This window comes from Aquarana catesbeiana, linkage group LG01, assembly GCF_042186555.1.
Source record: "Aquarana catesbeiana isolate 2022-GZ linkage group LG01, ASM4218655v1, whole genome shotgun sequence".
Lineage (NCBI taxonomy): Eukaryota > Metazoa > Chordata > Amphibia > Anura > Ranidae > Aquarana > Aquarana catesbeiana.
Window position 1 is genome coordinate 238,822,886 of NC_133324.1, and position 22,084 is coordinate 238,844,969.

At 40.0% G+C, this 22,084-nt stretch overlaps 1 protein-coding gene and 1 long non-coding RNA gene across 2 annotated transcripts in view; one reads left to right on the forward strand and one right to left on the reverse strand.

Moving 5' to 3' along the window:
* The window catches only part of LOC141139783 (uncharacterized), a 42,346-nt gene extending 24,759 nt beyond the window's left edge, over positions 1–17,587 (forward strand). The window contains exons 3-4 of the long non-coding RNA XR_012243803.1: positions 5,629–5,673; positions 17,044–17,587. This is a non-coding gene — a long non-coding RNA (uncharacterized lncRNA). The remainder of the gene's footprint in view (positions 1–5,628; positions 5,674–17,043) is intronic.
* BRAP (BRCA1 associated protein) overlaps positions 1–22,084 on the reverse strand; it is an 87,585-nt gene that overhangs the window by 8,516 nt on the left and 56,985 nt on the right. Inside the window, exons 9-11 of the mRNA XM_073626253.1 lie at positions 21,747–21,856; positions 9,917–10,006; positions 5,085–5,188 (exon numbers count right to left, since the gene is read on the reverse strand). Coding sequence (XP_073482354.1) covers positions 5,085–5,188; positions 9,917–10,006; positions 21,747–21,856 — 304 coding nt within the window. The remainder of the gene's footprint in view (positions 1–5,084; positions 5,189–9,916; positions 10,007–21,746; positions 21,857–22,084) is intronic.

Here is a 22,084-nt window from a genome sequence, read left to right on the forward strand (position 1 = left end):
ATCTGCATTTGTATTGCTTTATAGAGAACGCTAAGTAGGCATTGTATTGTCTCCTCACCACCTACTTTATCCCTCTGATTGCTGCACTAGTGCATCACAACTTGAATAGTTTGTCCGCTCAGAAGGCAGGCTCTGTAAAATGCAAATTTACAGGGCATAGTGAATTCAAGGTGGAAAATGTGAGAGATTTTAAAAAACAAGCTTTCAAACTTGGTCAGATTAAGAATAGGAGTGGACTAGAAATAATTTGAAATCCACTGAGGAAATAAATATATCATTTTACCATTTGACCAAATATGCACTTTAATACTGTATACAATCATGCGAAAAGTTAAGTACAACCCATGGAAACTTATTTGAACACAATCATTAGATATTTAAACAATTTCTACAGATATAGGCGATAAATAATTGAAAAGGCAAAATTTTAGTATAAGAAAAATACCCTCAGATGTAATGGCATGTTAGTTGGTTTTCTTGCATGAACTGCCTGATTGAAAAAAGACCCCCCCAAAATTTCAATGGCAATCCACAACCTTTTTCTGTTAGAGCCATTCATTGGTGGATTATCTAGGATGCTTCATACCATTATGCTGAAAGAATGACTTCCGGTTTAGTATGAATGTATAGTTGACTTGATGGCTGCAGCTGCCCAGGTCCTGAAGCAGCAAAGCAATCCCAAACCATAACATTTTACCACCATGCTTCTGAGTTATGAGATTCTTCTCCTGAACAGTTTATTTGGTTTACAGCAAACATGTATACTGTTATGCCCCGTACACACGGTCGGACATTGATCGGACATTCAGACAATAAAATCCATGGATTTTTTCCGACGGATGTTGGCTCAAACTCATCTTGCATACACACGGTCACACAAAGTTGTCAGAAAATCTGATCGTTCTGAACGCTGTGACGTAAAACACGTACGTCGGGACTATAAAAAGGGCAGTAGCCAATAGCTTTAGTCTCTTAATTTATTCTGAGTATGCGTGGCACTTTGTGCGTCGGATTTGTGTACACACGATCGGAATTTCCGACAACGGATTTTGTTGTCGAAAAATTTTATATCAAGCTCTCAAACTTTGTGTGTCCGAAATTCTGATGGAAAATGTGTGATGGAGCCTACACACGGTTGGAATTTCCAACAACAAGGTCCTATCACACATTTTCCGTCGGAAAATCCGACCGTGTCTACGGGGCATTACTGTGACCAAATAAAGCTATATTTGTTTAATCAGTCTTCAGTACATTGTTTCAGAAGGTCTGGTCTTGGCCTGTATGATCAATGACAAACTGTACTCTTGCTCTAATGATCTTTTTGGACAACAGATGCTTTTAACACACCTCTCTAAATTGGTGCAAACTTGTTGCATGCACTGTGACCCCAACTGTTGCAAAAGTTGCCTGAACATTCTGCAATGAAATTCTGGGGCACGTGGAGACCTATTTTGTCAGCAATCGGGCTCAATTTACTTAGCTGGCCTGCCCTGGACACTTGGCAGTTGCTTGAAATCTACGCCACTTGGAGATATTTTCTTTACAGTGGAATAATTTAATTCAAATGATTTGGCAATCATTACATTCCTTGCCAGACTTGCAGGCATTCACAAATTTCTTTCTGATGGCCTTAGAGAGTTCTACTGATCTTGGTATGATGACATAACCCACAATGATAGCAAAGAGAACAGACCCTAGATATCTGCAGTTTGAATGTTCCACCTACATACTCTGTAAGGAGGTTCTAATCACTAGAACCCAATCTCAAACACTAGATTCTGATTTCATGGATTAGAAATGGTGGTAAATTCCCAATGACAAATCTATATTTTTGTTAATTTAGATCAAGGTAATAAATAGACCATGTCCATGTTTATGTAGGCATTATTTGAATCAAGATCTAATGTTTGCCAGTTCAAATACATTGAAAAAGTCAACTATTTCCATGGGATGTACTCACTCACTTTTCCACATGACCGTATCAATGTTTTCTGTAGCGATTCATTTGGATTCTGCCTACTCATGCATGGGCAGTCAATGCTACATGCATGCATTGAACACACCTGGGGAGATCTGCCACAACTGCCAGTGTGCTTATGTCAGCACTCAAAAGGCTGGTGTCATACATCAGGGCAACTGCAGACCTAAATAGAAGCTAAAATGGCACCGCCCTCAGTGGACAGGAGAGTTACATTCTGCTTTAAGTCTTCTTTTGCTGAACCTTTTGGATAAGGAAGTAACGAGTTTAAAAAAAAAAACAAACAAATGTAGCAGGTTATAGGGAACCACTATAATTACGTGTTTGTGAATTGAAAGGTTCACTTTAACTCATTCTATTCCCATTGTTTTGCTTGCTGTGGAAAACACATCATCAGCAAAATGATTATGTTAGACGATAGCACTGGTATTTGTGCATTTTTATTTTAAACTAATTACATTTTAGATTTTTTTCCCAATGTTCTACATTATGTGCAACATTCTACACTTCCTTCGGGTCGGTTCACACTACAACGACTTGGGATCCGACTTGTCAGGGCTCAAGTCGCCCCAAGTCGCTTGACATTGGGAAATGCATTATAGTCAATGAGGGCCGTCTTAATGTACACTACTGCAGTCACTCAGACTTCGGAAAATGTTCAAGTACTACTTCAAGGCGACTTCTAGGCGACCTGTACCCATAGAATTCAATGGAAGTCGCCTCCAAGTCGGATCTCCATCTATATTGTAGCGACTTTACAGGAAAAGAAATTCGTTTATCCAGGCAAACCCCTCCCTCCCAGAGAGCTCATTATTCTGTGATTGGCCACAGCCAAAGTCGCCTGTCCTGGAGGCGACTTGAAGTCGTGTTGTAAGTTTCTTAAAGTCGTGCTGAAGTCGCGTTGAAGGCGCCTTGCAAAGTCGCGCTGAAATCGTGTTGCCTCTGTGTGAATCGGCACTCACTCTACACCTCTTCCTTCCTCTGATGCTACAAAGTTGCATTAAGTAGACTGGGGTTTTATTTTCCCCCTAGAAGAGACACATGCAGCAGAACTCCCCTCTTGTGGAGCCTGTGCAGCAAATTGTATTATCTTCACAACATGTTAGAATTCCACCTCAAAGGCCATGTAAAAGGGGGGCTGTGTTGACCGTCATCAGTTTGAGCCACTTCTGAAATCATTCAAAATTCAATAACCAATGCATTGGACGTCCTGATCTGCTTCAAGCGAGTTTTGCATGCCTATAGACTTGTATGGGAATTCAAAACCCGTTTAAAATGAAGGAAAGCCAGTAAATCTAGGCCCCAAAACTAGTCATCAGATCTTTATTTATTGTTACAAATAATCTGCACATCACTGACAGCCATACTAAATGCTACATTAAAATCTTGCCTTGCCTTGACTTGTCTTTAAATGCATGGGGAGGCCTGAAAGTCAAATTTCCACTTCTACAGTTTGGTAAGAAATCAAACTACACAAAAGAAGAAAAAACAAAAACAAAAACAAAAACAAAAAAAACAAAAACTGTACCATAATGTTTAATACCACAGTTTCTATCTATGCCATGGGTTCTGGCAGCCTACATTTCCTTCCATTTTGTAGACAACGCATACTCATTGTTTGGGGCAAACAAGAAGCAAAATAAATACAAACCTGTATTATTTTTTTTGTGCAGCAGTGAAAAAGGGCCCTTATACAGTATGTCGTTATGTAGCAGACCTAGAAGGGGAAGAAAATGAGCCAGCCCTCAGCTTTCGGAAGACAAATTCTGAACATCGGTATACCCTGCATTTTGGGGTCCCGGGATGTAAAGTACCTGTGTCCAAACTGTGGACATTAAACTATACTTATTCTTAAGTGCATATTCTTAACATGGCATTAAACCTACAAAACCAAAAATGGAATCTATTACAGCTTAGCAATCATTAGATGTGATGGCTTTATTTGTTTTATTTTTTAGGCTTCCCCCCTCTATTTTCACCTAGTGATCTGGCGAGTAACACACCTGTATTAGGTGCCCCTACTCTAGATGAAGGAGCACAGGGGCAAAATAGACAGCAGCATTGTCAGTCTGGGGGGGGGGTGGAGTTAGATGTACTAGCAGATTTAGATACAGTAACAAAGTGAAGCCAAGCGCTGGCTCATACTGCAGTAACACAAGCATTTTTTTTTCATATGGGATAAAGGTTTTAGATGAAAAAAGACGATCATTGTAAGCACCCTCATCAGTGGTAAACCGTTTGTCTCAAAACTCTTAACGGATACATTTGCAGGAGAGTTTGTTCTGTTGAAAAACATCAGACTTACTGGCCAGATCATAAATAATGAAATTTACCCAAACTTTACTGCTGTATCTGAAGTCCTGGAGCTGAAGACTGGTGCTTTAAACTCCCAAAATGACAAGTACTGATCAGGTGAAAGCTGGCAAATCATGCTCTTGCAAAGAAAATTCTTTATTAGCATGCTATGAGGAAGGCTGCATAGCCGAAACACGTTACTCTATTGTATAGTGTTTTTATACATGCAGCCAATAAAGGATTTGCTTTGCAAGAGCACTCTGAGTTTCCGTCTTTCACCTGATCATTAATGGCCAGACCACCAGATGAAAAGAAGACAAAGAAAGCCTAAAAAAGAAAACAAATGCAGCAACCACATATAAGAATTGGCAAGCTGCCATATAATAAATTAATAGTAAACTCACTTCAAATTCATAAAAAAATCTGGACATATAAAGCACATATAAATACATGGATTGGAATTCAGCAAGTTCAGTACGGACCAGCTAAATTTCCATCCATGTATGGACAAGGCTGGTTGTACAAAGTCTACCCACCGATTGACTTGTTTTTAACAACCCTGTCAGGTTTTTCCAGATCGATACATGCCGCGGTCTATAGCTGGCAGCACTGATCAGTGTATTCTGATGGCAGGAAAGTCTCCCCGCTGTCAGAATACAATATCTCAGCAGGAAGGATTCCCCATTCACCTCGAGTTTGTGGATGGGGGAATCGGGTCATTTTATTTCATTCAACCCGCTAGTTTAAGGAAAAAAAAAAAAAGAATTAATGTATGGGCTACCTAAAAATGTTATTAGAGATTTTTACTCACTTTCTTTCCACGGTTTGTTTCTCCTTGAGAAGATCATTTAGCCTGTGCTCCAGGCTGTCACACTTATCTATTGTCTCCTTGAACTTTGCTTTCATGTTGTTAATCTGAGAAAACAAAAACCAAGTCATAAAACACAAATCTTATCCCTGTGATGAGTGTCATCAGGAAGGCCTTATGACAGGAACTGTGGTCCTATCGTTCAGTCTAAGAAGCTTTAAAGCTACAAACTAGGTAACCTGTATCATTTACATAACATAATTTTATGACTAGCAAAGTACAAAATTATATTTAAAGCATCTGTAGTCACAGTATATAAATGCATAATTTTTTTGATAAGGTTGTGGATTTCTTTTCTGCTGCTTTTGATTGAGCTACACGTGGTGAATCCTTATGAAACTGAACACATAACACTAATTTATCTTTTGTGAGTAAACGTAGCCTAAGGTGTATTTAACCCTGAACATCTTGTTGGTCTCTAGAGGGGTTCATTTTGTAGCTGTGCTACTTTTTCATGTGTATTCATTTTTTATTCTTTTTCTGACAGTTCTAGACAATGAAAACCACAGAAGAGCCTTCTTAAAACAAAAAGGTACCTGCATTTCTCACTTCCAGAAAAAAAAAAATTAAAGTTTATTTAGGTTTATTTCTTCTTGCAGAACAGCGATAAGAACTATGCAAATCATTCTTTTATGCCCTAGGGCTAACTATATATCTCCTGGTTTACAGCAGATATACAAACCCAAATTCGAATACGTGTTGCTGCCATCAAGTTCCACATTATCTTATTTGTTTTCTTAAAATGGTACATTTTCTCAGTTTAAACATTTGATATGTTTTCTATTGTGAACAAAATATGGGTTTTTGAAATTTGAAAATCATTGCATTCTGTTTTTATGTAGATTTTACAAAGCGCCCCAACCTTTTTGGGATTGGGGTTGTAAGTAGTTTAAAGGAAAGTTTCACCTTCAGAACATGTTACACCTGTATGTAGGGTGGAACATGTAACATATTCCAGCTCCTGCTGCCTCCTGCCTGATCCTCCTTCCCTTGTGGGCGGGGATTTATTCTTCTCCATGCACCAGCTGTCACTTCTTGAAAAGTCATGCCATTCATTCATTCACAATTTCCTGTAAATGAACAGAATACAAATACCGTCTGCCACCGTGACAGACGGACTTGTAGTTTCAATGGGCTGCAAGGGCACTGATAGAGCTCTTGTAGTCCATTGACATGTTCACCTTGCATAAAGGTGAACTTATCCTTTAACACTATAGAGCATTTATTCCAAACTGCAATCTTGTTAGCCAACAGCAGGGTCATGTATGGACACTATAGCGTCTATAGGAGTAGGACTTGGGGGAACAACAGCACAGTAAAGCTAGGGGTTATGGTGAGATGGTCTATAAACCTGTAATTCTAAAATAAGGATTGTGAATTAAAGTGGTAGTAATAGTTACTTTTTTTTTTCCTACAGGTAAGCATAACCAGACAAGTTATGGTAAAGTGGCTTGTAAAACCAGCAATTATAAGATAGGGCTTGAAGTCTGGGAGAGTGTAATCAGATTATAGCAAGGTGGGCTTTTAAACTGTTCTAAAATAGGGTTTGGGAAAAGTGTTTATGGCGGAGTGTAAATTAGTGATTCTGGATGCACAGCTGACCCAGGAGCCAGAAAAAAAAATGGTTTGAATGGATCTGCCAATTATATATATATTTTTTTTTTTAAAAATTTGTGATGGAAGACAGACGCTCATACCATATGATATAAAAAGTCTCTACAATCTTCACAATGGTTTAGCAGATTTATTTTTTGTTCCTCTTAGCTCATCTCACTATAACCTGGTTAGGTCTGGTTATACTGAGTTTAGTGAAATTCTGCCCTTTTATGCATTTCAAATACCATTTGCTTTATGAAAACAGCACAAACGATAAGGCACTTGAATCAATTGATCTGACAAAGCAGAAATTGTATCTCTCTCTCACTTTTCACTTCTCTCACTCGCACTGTAGCAGAGCATATGGACCAGCAGCTTAGTGAAAAGTCTGCATTTCCTGCATTGCTGAATCTAGATTTGAATAGGGAGTACACAGTCATGTTTGATCCTTGAGTTCCCGCAAGTTGTCAAACAGGACCTAGGGTTTATGTGCCAGGGCTGGGAAATCGTTTATGCTGCAAACAGGCAGAAACGTCCCTTTAAAATCAATTAATGCAGAATAGTAATAATGGCACAGTGCCTTGGAAAATTATTCATACCCCTTGAAATTTTCCCCATTTTGTCATGTTAAAACCAAAAACGTAATCTATTTTATTGGGATTTTATGTGATAGATCAACACAAAGAGGCACATAATTGTGAAGTAAAATGGGAAGGAAAATGATAAATGGTTTTCAAAATATTTTAAAACTAAATATCAGAAAAGTGTGGCGTGCATTTGTATTCAGCCCACTTTACTCCGATACCCCTAACTAAAATCTAGTGGAACCAATTGCCTTCAGAAGTCACCTAATTAGCAAATAGAGTCCACCTGTGTGTAATTTAATTGCAGTATAAATACAGATGTTCTGTGAAGCCCTCAGAGGTTTGTTAGAGAACCTTAGTGAACAAACAGCATACTGAAGGCCAAGGAACACACCAGAAAGGCCAGGGATAAAGTTGTACATAAGTTTAAAGCAGGGTTAGGTTATAAAAAAATGTTGCATTCTTTGAACATCTCACAAAGCATTGTTCAATCCATCATCCAAAAATGGAAAGAGTATGGCACAACTGCAAACCTACCAAGGACATGGCTGTCCACCTAAACGGACAGGCTGGGCAAGGAGAGCATTAATCAGAGAAGCAGCCAAGAGGCCCATGGTAACTCTGGAGGAGCTGCAGAGATCCACAGCTCAGGTGGAAGAATTTTTCCAAAGGACAACTATTAGTTGTGCACTCCACAAATCTGCCCTTTATGGAAGAGTGGCAAGAAGAAAGCCACCCATAGGTTAATAGATTAATTGAACTGGCGCCAATAATGAAACAAAAAGGAAAGAAGGGTTGCTGCACCTGAAATTAGTGAAGACTAATAAGGAGTGAATACTGTGATAAAGGGCACTCCCAATACAATCATTAAAAATACAAAAAGTGATTTATACAAATAGTAGGTATGCATACAAAACCGTGTATAAACATATATTAGTGAATTACTTCACTTTATATATGTGCACAAATCCTTCAAAAGAAGTTATTATATTAACATATTTGTGATTGCTCAAACAAATATATCATAAAAAGTTCATGATTCCACTCCAACACCATGTGAGAAATAAAATCCGTGTTTCAATTAATATTCGTGACTTTTCACCCAAAGTGACAACAAATTGCGCTCATCAGATGGCCCTGGCCAGCAAGTGACCATAAGACATGAAGTACCTCCTCGAAATCTGGAAACCATTCAACAAACTTTTTCCAATCAATCGTTCACATGTATGGTGAACTTGGTCGCATGAGCCCGGGAACAGCCAGATCAAATCTTAATTATCTATTCTCTGCTCCCATCTCCCACATCTGAAAATGAAGCTTCGCAAAAAAAGAGCCAGGGAAGGCAGATATATAGTGTAGTATCATTTGTTTATTGTTAAAAAATGTCACTTACAATATTTTCAGCAGGGGAGTGCATCAGTATATCGGAAAACACCTAGTGCGGTGGAAGTCCGTTCAGACAGCGCTATGGGACCAGCGGTGTATGCTATACATTAGGCAACCCCCCAGCGGAAGTGACGTAGAGTGTTTGTCAGACCTAGCTTCTATGCATTTCGCGTTCCAGCACGCATCATCAGGAAGTCTTGTTTGCAGTTTGTGAGAAGCCATGTGGGGGACACAGCAAACATGTGGAAGAAGGTGCTCTGGTCAGATGAGACCAAAATTGAACTTTTTGGCCTAAAAGAAAATGCTATGTGTGGCAGGAAAACTAACACTGCATATCACACTGAACACACCATCCCCACTGTGAAACATGGTGGTGGCAGCAACACGTTGTGGGGATGCTTTTCTTGAGCAGGGACAGGGAAGCTGGCCAGAGTTGATCGGAAAATGGATGGAGCCAAATACAGTGTGATTTTAAAAAATATCCTGTTAGAGTCTGCAAAAGACTTGAAAGCGGGGCAGAGGTTCGCCTTCCAGCAGGACAACGACCCTAAACATACAGCCAGAGCTACAATGGAATGGTTTAGATCAAAGCATATTCATGTGTTAGAATGGCCCAGTCAAGGTCCAGACCTAAATCCAATTGAGAATCTGTGGCAAGACTTGAAAATTGCTGTTCAGATGCTCTCCATCCAATCTGACAGCTATTCTGCAAAGAAGAATGGGCAAAAATTACACACTCTCTAGATGTGCAAAGCTGGTAGAGACATACCCAAAAAAAAAAAAAAACTTGCACTTGCAATTGCAGTGAAAGGTGGTTCAACAAAGTATTGACTCAGGGGGGCTGAATACAAATGCACACCACACTTTTCAGATTTTTGTAAAAAAAAATTGAAAACCATTTATCATTTTCCTTCCACTTCACAATTATGTGCCACATTGTGTTGGTCTATCACATAAAATCCTAATAGAATACATTTAAGTTTTTGGTTGTAACATGACAAAAATTTGGAAAATTTCAAGCGGTATGAATATATAACATATTGTGAATTGTTATATCTATCATTACGTAGTATACATTTAAATGATTTGTGTTACTGTAATGCTTTAATTGTATTTCAATAAAAACTTTATTGGGAAAAATAAAAATACTTTTTCAAGGCACTGTAGGTAGTTTAAACTCCAAAAACAGTTTTCTTGGTGGTCACTCACCTCATCAGCTGTATCCTTCTCCAAACGCACAATCTTGTTTTCCCAGTAAATGCGCTGAGATTCCAGCTGGCTAGTGAGCAGATATGAATACTGTAACCAGAAGGGAGAAAATTATAAGATGAAATAAAATAGTCACATAACATTATATCAAAGCTCTCACTGATTATACTTACAGGGTGTTATTGTATAAAAGATCCGCTAAGCACTAGAACCAATATCTCTTAGAAAGACCCAATTACTTTGCACATATGGGCCCCATTCACAACTCAGCATTTTGTAACTTGAAACTACAAAAAAATACTCAACAATTTTAAAAGAAAACATAAGAAAACCCCATAGTACCCCCATCACACCTGAGCGTTTGGTTGAACGCCACTCAAAAAAGAACGACAACTACTTTCCAGACAGATTTGTCCATTTTTGGCCCAATAGACTTCAATGGGAGTGACTGAAATAATGTGCGAAAACGTGCATTACCCCAATTTTTCAGGAACTCCCAAAACAGTCTATGGGGCCAAAAATGGGTAATCCTGCCCCATAATGCTGTACGGCACATGGCTTCTAAAAACGCACAGAAAATGACTTTAGAAAGCATTACTGAAGTGTGATTGTACAACACGGAGCTACAGTGACAGCATCCACAGATAACACCCCCCCCCCCAGGCAGTTATACTCATCAAGAAACTCTCATCACTTGCTCCCTGCACCACCTGAGTCCTTACTCAGCGAGTTTCTCTAAGTGTTTTCCCTTTAATTGTGAACTATAGTTGAGAATAGCTATATTTTTCATATTAAAAAGGAACCCATATTTTGAAATGTAGAGGATTCCATTGCCACCTCCTTGCTGTCTCTGGCTTTAGTACTATCTGATTCTCGGACTTGGAAAAAGCATGCAGATCTGGAAAGTAAGGCCCCTTTCACATGGGCGCCTCTGTTTGGGGGAATCCGCTTGCTCAGGGAGGGATCACTCCACTGATCTCCGCTGAGCAGATGGATGACAGGTCCATCTCTGCTCACTGTGCAGAGTGGAGACGGACACAGTCCCACTCTCCTCTATGGGGAAATCGGACAACCAGTCCATTTTCATCTGATCCCCCAGAGGGATGGAAAATAGAACCACCATCCCTCTTGATTTTGCGGACAGGATCAGATCGGATAGTGGCAGATGTCAGCAGACATGTCACAGTTGACATCGGCCACTCCATAGGGGAAACTGGAGGGTCCAATCAGGTCCTCCTTAAAAACAAAAGGCGGACATGATCGGACAGCCTGTGTGGAAGAACCCTAATGTCAGGACACTTGATCAGTATACTTCTGGTTCACTTCCTCAAATTATTATAGTAGCATGGCATGGCAACTTGTCCCCAAGTTTACACCCAAGCAGTAAATGTGAATATGAAAGTGTAGCGCTATAGAACCTAAATAGACTTAAAGATAATGAAATCAGTGTCAAAATCTTAATATCAAAAATTATAAAAAAAACAGGAATAACAGATCATAAAATAATTATTCAGTGAAGAAATCCCAATTCAGGGGATATATATATATATAGATATGATATAGCCATACCCTGTGCAGAATATATAGTAAAATATACATGTGCAAACTGGTGATACAATAATAAATGAAAAGGAGATAACCAATGTGAAATAAAGTGCCAAAATATCCAACTGGAAATATATTTTGAATATACACGGCAGTCCAGGCATATGTTAATGAAAACTAAAATATATTAAAGTCCAAAGATGTAAAGGAAATCCTCGAACCCCTGGACAAGTGTTTTTGACCAACAATGTTTCAGGAGAGGCTAGAATAGTAAAAGAGTCACCACCAAGGATCTTTGGAGGCTTACCAGATGTTATTGACTTGGGGAGGCTTATGCCACCCAAGTCGCAAAGGCTTTTAAACAGCTGGTTAGAAGGGTACATCTCCTTGGACAACCACGATGGATCCTAGGTCAGGACAACAGCTTGGCACCAATGATCACACACGGCGGCGTAAGGAAAATGCTCCAATGGGGGGCCACAAACACATGTTCACATACCATGCGAAAATAGATGAAAAAAAACTCGCATAGCGTGATAACGTAAAAACTTATTTTATTAAAGGATATAAGAAATCTAACTCACATGTTAAAAGTCATCAAGAGCATGTTAAGAGCAGACAGTGGTAATTGTAGTGGGTCCACCCAACGCGTTTCAGCTAAAAAGCCGTCATCTGGGGTGTGGACCCCACAAACATCACTGCTTATAAAGAGCTAACGACCCCATATGGGAAGTGCCATGGTACCGGAAGTGTAACTGAGTCTCGTCACTTCCGGTTAGTTAAACCACAAAAGCATCCAATAAATTAAATAATGCCAATAATTGAGATGCCCCAATAAATATAAATTATAAATAACTAAGAAATTAAGAATGAAAATGTCCTGATACATAAAAGAAAAATACAGGTCGCAAAAGAACGGAGCCAAGCCTCGTTCTCAAGGACCGGAACGATCAGACAAGCCAAAAGTAAAAAAACCTTGGGTTAATGACAAGTCATGTAAAAATAAAAAATGTATATTTGTATATTAATAATAAAAAATATTATAGGGGCAAAAATTGTATATGAATCGAAAAATGATTATTTATAAAAGGTCCAAACAGTATGCGACTTGACCCCAGTTGGACCAATGATCAGAGATAATTAAGAGCTATATGTCAACTTCACATCAGGGTCATCAGTTACATTAATAGTTATAAAAATAAATATAAATGGATATGACTGATAAAACCACCTCTACATTAGCAAAAACGGACATCATTTATGTAATATGATAAATGATAAAGAAAATTAAAATTAAGAATGGTAAAAAACGAAAAAGAAAAAATGAATAAAAACGAGAGAAGAAAACAGAAAAGAAAAAGCAATCGTTCCTACTAGGCCTGATTAATAAACAAATTACCGTATTTATCGGCATATAACACGCACTTTTTTCCCCTTAAAAATCAGGGGAAAGTCGCAGGTGCGTGTTATACGCCGATCCCTGCCGATCCCGAGCTGTCACATTTTCAAAATCGCGGACCGTGATTTGAAAATGGCGCCGCCGGAGCCGAAGTACACAGAGCCGGTCCTCGGCTCTTTCCGTCGGCTCGCGTTTACTTTCGGCTCCACTCGTAGTCCCGAGCGGAGCTATCCGAACCTACTCGGACCGGCTCTGTGTACTTCGGCGCCGGCGGCGCCATTTTCAAATCGCGGACCGCGATTTTGAAGCCCTGGAAGCAGGGACAGGGGATCCCAGGCTGCACTGGGGCAAGGCTGCACTGACAAGGCTGCACTGGGGAAGGCTGCACTGGCAAGGCTGCACTGACAAGGCTGCACTGACATGGCTGCACTGACATGGCTGCACTGACATGGCTGCACTGACATGGCTGCACTGACATGGCTGCACTGACATGGCTGCACTGACATGGCTGCACTGACAAGGCTGCACTGACAAGGCTGCACTGACAAGGCTGCACTGACAAGGCTGCACTGACAAGGCTGCACTGACAAAGCTGCACTGACAAGGCTGCACTGACAAGGCTGCAATGAAGGGCATTTAAATGTAAGTTTTTTTTCCTTAAAATTCCCTCCTAAATTGGGGTGCGTGTTATACGCCGGTGCGTGTTATACGCCGATAAATACGGTAATATCCCATTCCACATTCATTCCTTGCGGAAAATGGGTCTGTAATTCGTATATCCAGATCCACTTCCCATGTGGGGTCATTAGCTCTTTATAAGCGGTGATGTTTGTGGGGTCCGCACCCCAGATGACGGCTTTTTAGCTGAAACGCGTTGGGTGGACCCGCTACAATTACCGGTCTGCTCTTAAAGCGGAAGTAAACCCGTCCAAAAAACAGGTACCTTTCCGGCACGTGCTGGAAATGTAACACTCCCATTGGTTGTGCTCTCAACCAAACTGTCAAACCATCCAATGGCTGGTGTCAGAACTGATCACATGTGCAGCATCATGGCACTTGTAGATTAAACAGAGGCCAAGATGGCCACTTCCTTGGCTGAAAACGATAGGAGGGTTTACTTCCAATTTAACATGCTCTTGATGACTTTTAACACGTGAGTTTGATTTTTTTATATCCTTTAATAAAACACTTTTTTACGTTATCACGCTATGCAAGTTTTTCATCTATTTTCGCATGGTATGTGAACATCTGTTTGTGGCCCTACATTGGAGCATTTTCCTTACGCCGCCGCGTGTGATCGTTGGTGCCAAGCTGTTGTCCTGACCTAGAATCCATTGTGGTTGTCCAAGGATATGTACCCTTCTAACCAGCTCTTTAAAAGCCTTTGAGACTTGGATGGCATAAGCCTCCCCAAGTCAATAACCTCTGGTAAGCCTCCTAAGATCCTTGGTGGTGGCTCTTTTACTATTCTAGCCTCTCCTGAAACGTCGTTGGTTACAAACAGTTGTGCAGGGGTTCGAGGATTTCCTTTACATCTTTGGACTTTAATATATTTTAGTTTGTATTAACATATGCCTGGACTGTCGTCTATATTCAAAATATATTTCCAGTTGGATATTTTGGCACTTTATTTCACATTGGTTATCTCCTTTTCATTTATTATTGTATCACCAGTTTGCACATGTATATTGTACTATATATTCTGGACAGGGTATGACTATATCATATCTATATATAGATATATATCTATATATATATCTATATATATATATATATATCTATCTCTATATATCTATCTATCTATCTCTCTCTCTATATATCTCTCTATATCTATATATATCTCCCCTGAATTGGGATTTCTTCACTGAATAATTATTTTATGATCTGTTATTCCTGTTTTTATAATTTCTGACATTAAGATTTTAACACTGATTTCATTATCTTTAAGTCTATTTAGGTTCTATAGTGCTACACTTTCATATTCTCATGTAAACAAACCATTACTGGTTTGAAAAAAGCCTCTGCTTATACTGATCCTGGTATGATCTGAAGCTTTTAAGGGAAGGAGAGATCTAGGCTCTAATAGACTCCAGATAGCTCAGTAAAGTTTAAGGGTGTGCACACTTGTGCAACCAAATTATTTTAGTTTTTTTTATTTTTACTTCCCTCCACCTAAAAGATTTCAGTTTGTTTTTCAACTGAGTTGTACAGTTTATAGGTCACATAAAAAGGGGGAAAAAGTTCTGAAATGATTTATCTTGGTCTCATTTTTTTACATTACAGAAACCTGACATTTTAACAGGGGTTTGTAGACTTTTTATATCCACTGTAGCAATATTTTTCATCCTCTAATAAGTGCATACACTCATGCTGCCTGTTGTATTCTGAGCTAACGCACTGCTAAAAGCAAATAAAGGCTTTGCTATCTTTCTTTGATGTGCTAGACAGCCGAAATTCCTCTGAGCTATTTTGCGATGGCTTAAGCTGGCCATAGACGGTTCAAATCTTGGCCGATTCAGAATGAACTGGCTGAGATTTGAACCCTGTATGGGCAGGTTGAATGAACTTGGGTTACAACCAGCCTGCCGGATTTTACAAACGATTATTGCAAGTGGCTGTTATAGTTTATTTACTAAAGGCAAATCCACTTTGCACTACAGGTGCACTTGGAAGTGCAGTCGCTGTAGATCTGAGGGGGGCATGCAAGGAAAATAAAAAACAGCATTTTAGCTTTCACATGATTGGATGATAAAATCAGCAGAGCTTCCCCTAATTTTATATCTCCCCTTCAGATCTACTTGCAGTGCACTTGTAATGCATAGTGGATTTGCTTTAAGTAAATCAACCCCACTGTGTTCTCCCAGCGGGGATGGCTTCCCCCTCGGGAGAACACAGTGGCTCGGCAGGAGGGAAATCCCGTCAACATCACTCCGTCTATGGCCGGCCTTAGATTAGAAACAATTCCAGTGAAGGAATTCAAAAAGGCCCCCACAAGGTTAAACTCCACCTCACACAGCACTAAATAAATACCTAAAAACACTCTTGGGGTTTATTTAGAAAGGTTTCCATACAAGTTTCACAAAACTTTCACAGATTTTCTGGCTCATGAAACTTGTGGCAGATTTGTTGCCTGAGATAATAGCCCTAGTGTTCAAATCATCTCATGATTTGGGTATTTCCCAGCTTAGGCATGCTATAAAGTCACAAAAGGTATGGTTTTATGCCTTCAGCTCTTTAGGACAGAGGAACTTTTGCAGGTAGCAAGTTAGCTTCAGCATTAAAGCCTTCTTACTCAAAACAGTTCTGTAATGTCTACATAATTTCCTTGCGTAGGCGGGAGTCAGGAGGTTACATACAAACCAGTTCTAGACATTCTTGAGATTTGTCCCTGAGGGTTAAAATCCTTTTTGAATATAGCATGTTTATACTAACAAAGTTATGGTTTCTCTACATAGTGGGAAATGTGCTCATCAAGCAAGCAGGTTACCCCAAAGAATTAGGCATATTTGAAAGGTCAGGTTTGCTGACACACCATCCAAAAGCAGGAGGTAGAGGGCGCCGTGGTTGGGCACCCCCGGTTTAAAATATGTATAATCAGATCAGGCTGCTAGTGTATTCAGATGACCCAGACAAATCCCAGAAGGATAATACAGCAACCGATTGCTTGAAGGCTGGTAGAGTCCAGGAGAAATGGGCATAGGTCAAGGAAGCCTGCTATAGCTCAACATGTTTTGTGATAATTTGCTTCCTCAGGAGCTTCAATAAGTATTCTGGATAAATAGGAATATATAATCAAAATCTACAAAAATACATAAACCACATTCATCATGTTTAGTAGAAACAGTATTAATAGTAATTACGGTTATTATTACGGTTTCAAGTAAACATGATGAATGTGGTTTATCACATAGGATTATATATTCTTATTTATCCAGAATACTTACCTAAGCTCCTAAAGGAATCAAATTCTCGCGAAACATGTTGAGCTATAGCAGGCTACCTTGCCCTATGCCCATTTCTCCTGAACTCTACCGGCCTTCAAGCAACTGGTTTCTGTTGTATTATCCTTATGGGATTGATCTGCGTCATCTGAATACACTAGCAGCCTGATCTGATTAAAATATGTATAAAACTATTGTTGTTTTTTTTTATGAATGCTTTTTCATTAATGCTCTGGTTTCAGACATAACATTGGAAGACGGAGGGGAGTTATGAACCCTTGCTACCTTCAGGAATAGAAGGCCTACTGGTGAATGTGCAAACCTTTTTCTCCCAGGAGAGGAGTGCTCTGACCCACCCCAGTGATCTCCTTGACATACTTAACCAAGCAGGGACCAAAGTATTTGCTTTAAAAAGAGTAACCACTCAAGGATTCAAAGGGAATTCAGCTGACTAGTATTTAAACCACACAATTCTACATATTTATACAGAAATAAGGTTCATCCTAGAAATTTGGCAAAGTGAAAGTGACATTTTCGAAGGAAAATTTTGTTTGTGTATGGCCAGCATAAGTGACAGTAGGTGCCTATGAAAAGGGAGTCTGTCATGCATTATTATATTACAATCCTGTCTGAAAATCTGCAAAACAGTGTTTTAAGTCTTAATTTTTTATCTTTCAATAAAAATGTTGATCTCCGAGTCTGATATGTACCAGATTCAACCACTAATAGTATATACAATACATCTTTTCTGTTTGTTATAATCAGAGTGGATTAGACATTTGGTTCCCCAATAAAGGTTATTTATATTTACCACTGCATATAGATATCCATATATTTTCCTTTTTTTTTTAACCTTTGCATAATAACTAAATTATACACCAAGCTTTGAGGTTTTCATCCGATCAAAACAATAAAGTCGGGGGGGGGGGGGGGGGGGGGTCATCAGTATAAGTGGGGGAGTAAAGTACACGACCTTAAATCCCATGTTATAATAAAAGCAGATGTAACATAATGTTTACTCAGAAAATGAAAGATGCAGTTTTATATAAAGACCGTTCAGAGATTAATAAGGACACCATTTTAGCTCTTTTTAAGCACATTAAAGTGTACTGAGTGTAGCGAACAGAAGTATTTAACAGTGTCTCTTGCAATGCAAAAATCAATGGGCATCAAAATAAGCCATAGTTGCCAGCATTTGAAAAGAATTAGGAGACTTCAAGGGATGATCGAAAAAGAAAAAGGTGGTGTGCTTCAGTATACTGAGGACAATGTGTAAGTAAAATAAGCCCCACTGTTGGCATCAGTAGCAACAATAATAACCTCCAGCACTGGTGTCATGCACACAATGATAACCCCCAGCAATAACCTCCAGGAACAGCAAAAACACCTAGCCAGCAAACTATAACCCCTAGCATTAGTCTTTAGCAGTTTTACTTATCTTGTTGCTATAAAGCTCTGTCTATTTTGTGCTGCTGATGGAACTATAATCTGTCAGGCAGGCGATCAACCCCAACACAGGGAGTGAACTTGAAGGCAGCACAATTTCGAGAAAAGAGCTAGGAATGTACAGGTGCTATGACAAAAATTTGTATTCTGTTCCTGTTTGTCAAACCCAACAATTCTATTTACATTGACTTACATAGTTACATAGTAGGTGAGGTTGAAAAAAGACACAAGTCCAACCTATGTGTGCGATTATGTGTCAGTATTGTATTGTATATCCCTGTATGTTGTGGTCATTCAGGTGCTTATCTAAGAGCCCTTGCACACTGGGGCGGTTTGCAGGCGCTATTGCGCTAATAATAGCGCCTGCAAACCGCCCCGAAAGTGCCGCTACTTTCATTCCAGTGTGCAAGCCCCGAGGGCTTGCACACTGGAGCGATGCGCTGGCAGGACGGTAAAAAAAGTCCTGCTAGCAGCATCTTCGGAGCGGTGAAGGAGCGGTGTGTATACCGCTCCTTTACCGCTCCTGCCCATTGAAATCAATGGGACGGCGCGGCTATACCGCCGGCAAAGCGCCTCTGCAGAGGCGCTTTGCGGTGGTATTTAACCCTTTCTCGGCCGCTAGCGGGGGGTAAAACCCCCCCGCTAGCGGCCGCATACCGACGGTAAAGCGCCGCTAATAATAGCGGCGTTTTACCGCCGCCCCCGCCCCAGCGTGCAAGGGCTCTAATAGTTTCTTGAAGCTATCAATGCTCCCCGCTGAGACCACCGCCTGTGGAAGGGAATTCCACATCCTTGCCGCTCTTACAGTAAAGAACCCTCTACGTAGTTTAAGGTTAAACCTCTTTTCTTCTAATTTTAATGAGTGGCCACGAGTCTTGGTAAACTCTCTTCTGCGAAAAAGTTTTATCCCTATTGTGGGGTCACCAGTCCGGTATTTGTAAATTGAAATCATATCCCCTCTCAAGCGTCTCTTCTCCAGAGAGAATAAGTTCAGTGCTCGCAACCTTTCCTCATAACTAAGATCCTCCAGACCCTTTATTAGCTTTGTTGCTCTTCTTTGTACTCGCTCCATTTCCAGTACATACTTCCTGAGGACTGGTGCCCAGAACTGGACCGCATACTCTAGGTGCGGCCAGACCAGAGTCTTGTAGAGCGGGAGAATTATCGCTTTATCTCTGGAGTTGATCCCCCTTTTAATGCATGCCAATATTCTGTTTGCTTTGTTAGCAGCAGCTTGGCATTGCCTGCCATTGCTGAGCCTATCATCTACTAGGACCCCCAGGTCCTTTTCCATCCTAGATTCCCCCAGAGGTTCTCCCCCCAGTGTATAGATTGCATTCATATTTTTGCCACCCAAATGCATTATTTTACATTTTTCTACATTGAACCTCATTTGCCATGTAGTCGCCCACCCCATTAATTTGTTCAGGTCTTTTTGCAAGGTTTCCACGTCCTGCGGAGAAGTTATTGCCCTGCATAGCTTAGTATCGTCTGCAAATACAGAGATTGAACGGTTTATCCCATCCTGCAGATCGTTTATGAACAAATTAAATAGGATTGGTCCCAGCACAGAACCCTGGGGAACCCCACTACCCACCCCTGACCATTCTGAGTATTCCCCATTTATCACCACCCTCTGAACTCGCCCTTGTAGCCAGTTTTCAATCCATGTACTCACCCTATGGTCCATGCCAACGGACCTTATTTTGTACAGTAAACGTTTATGGGGAACTGTGTCAAATGCTTTTGCAAAATCCAGATACACCACGTCTACAGGCCTTCCTTTATCTAGATGGCAACTCACCTCCTCATAGAAGGTTAATAGATTGGTTTGGCAAGAACGATTCTTCATGAATCCATGCTGATTACTGCTAATGATATCGTTCGTATTACTAAAATCCTGTATATAGTCCCTTATCATCCCCTCCAAGAGTTTACATACTATCGATGTTAGGCTAACTGGTCTGTAATTCCCAGGGATGTATTTTGGGCCCTTTTTAAATATAGGTACTACATTGGCTTTTCTCCAATCAGCTGGTACCATTCCAGTCAGTAGACTATCTGTAAAAATTAGGAACAACGGTCTGGCAATCACTTGACTGAGTTCCCTAAGTACCCTCGGATGCAAGCCATCTGGTCCCGGTGATTTATTAATGTTAAGTTTCTCAAGTCTAATTTTAATTCCGTCCTCTGTTAACCATGGAGGTGCTTCCTGTGTTGTGTCATGAGGATAAACACTGCAGTTTTGGTTACTGAAGCCCCCCGATTCACTCGTGAAGACTGAGGAGAAGAATAAATTCAATACCGTCGCCATCTCCCCATCCTTTGTAACCAGATGTTCTTCCTCATTCTTTATGGGGCCAATATGGTCTGTCCTCCCTTTTTTACTGTTTACATACTTAAAGAATTTCTTGGGATTGTTTTTGCTCTCCTCCGCTATGTGTCTTTCATGTTCTATCTTAGCTGGCCTAATTGCACCTTTACATTTCCTGTTGCATTCTTTATAAAGTCTGAATGCTGAGGATGATCCCTCAACCTTGTATTTTTTTAAGGCCTTCTCCTTTGCTTTTATATGCATTTTTACATTGGAGTTAAGCCATCCAGGACTTTTGTTCGCTCTTTTAAATTTATTACCCAATGGGATACATTGGCTAATGCCCTTATTTAATATGCTCTTAAAGCAAACCCATCTCTCCTCCACTTAAAGTGGGTGTAAACCTGATTCATTACATTTAACCTAAGCACATATATCTGTAGTGTTTTCTTACATCTCTCTCTCCAAAGTCCTGTGTCTTTCTGCTGCTCCGTTCCTCTGTTATCAGCATAATAACTTCTGACAAGTTCTCCGACAACTGAGATAAAACCAGCCTGAAATTTGTGTAGGGTGGGTGCTATAAAATAATAGATTAGCAGATAGCTTGCCTATTCACAGCACAGCTCTGCACATTTCTTTGCCTATATGGAGGGGGGTGTGTGCCTTTCCTTCAATCAGCTGTCACACAGTATATGCCAAGAATCCACACCCAGTGCTGAACAGGGAGAGAAAAGCTCTAATACTATTTGCGCTTTCTAAAGAATATAGCAAGCCGAAGACAGCAGATACACATGCAAGACTTATGTAGGGAGATTTGTTTAATCTCTGTGCATCATCTGAGGCTGTTCACTTCGCTGGGTATATGTGAGGGTTTACATCCACTTTAAAGTAAATGTGTCATAAACCAAGTTACATCTATCAAAAGTACTCCCCCTGCTTGGCATGTTTTTTTTTTTTTTTGGAGAAAAGGCTACTCCATTTTTGGTCACGATTGGTTAAATGATTTCTGCAAAAGGGGAAGTCAGCTGGAGAATTCCACCCCTTCTCTCAAGCAGAACACACATTACTAAAGTCCTAGGTTTTGTTCAGGTAATCGGCACTGGAAGAAGCCTGTAGCTGCATTTCTCCACATTTCTAGCACAGTTTGAGATTAAAATTTCAATAGGAGTTCACCTAGTTACCCACCTCTAACTGCAGAGAATCTATCTTCTCCTCCTGACACGTGTCTCCCTCACATTCATATTGAACTATTTTTCCATCGGTCTTGCTAGCAACCAGGCGATGAACATAGTTGTCTAGAGAAGAGGAACATACAAAGCACTGCTGCTTACAGTTTATATGTAAAATACATGAATACAACTCAGGGACACAAATCAAACATTTTTGACAGGTAACATCCATGTTGTCATTATTGTCATCAGTAATTCAATCTATACACCAGAGACTCATTTGTTTTTGTTTAATGTACATTCCTGAAACAATAGCATAGGATATTTTCAAAGTTCAATTCCAGGCAAAATGTT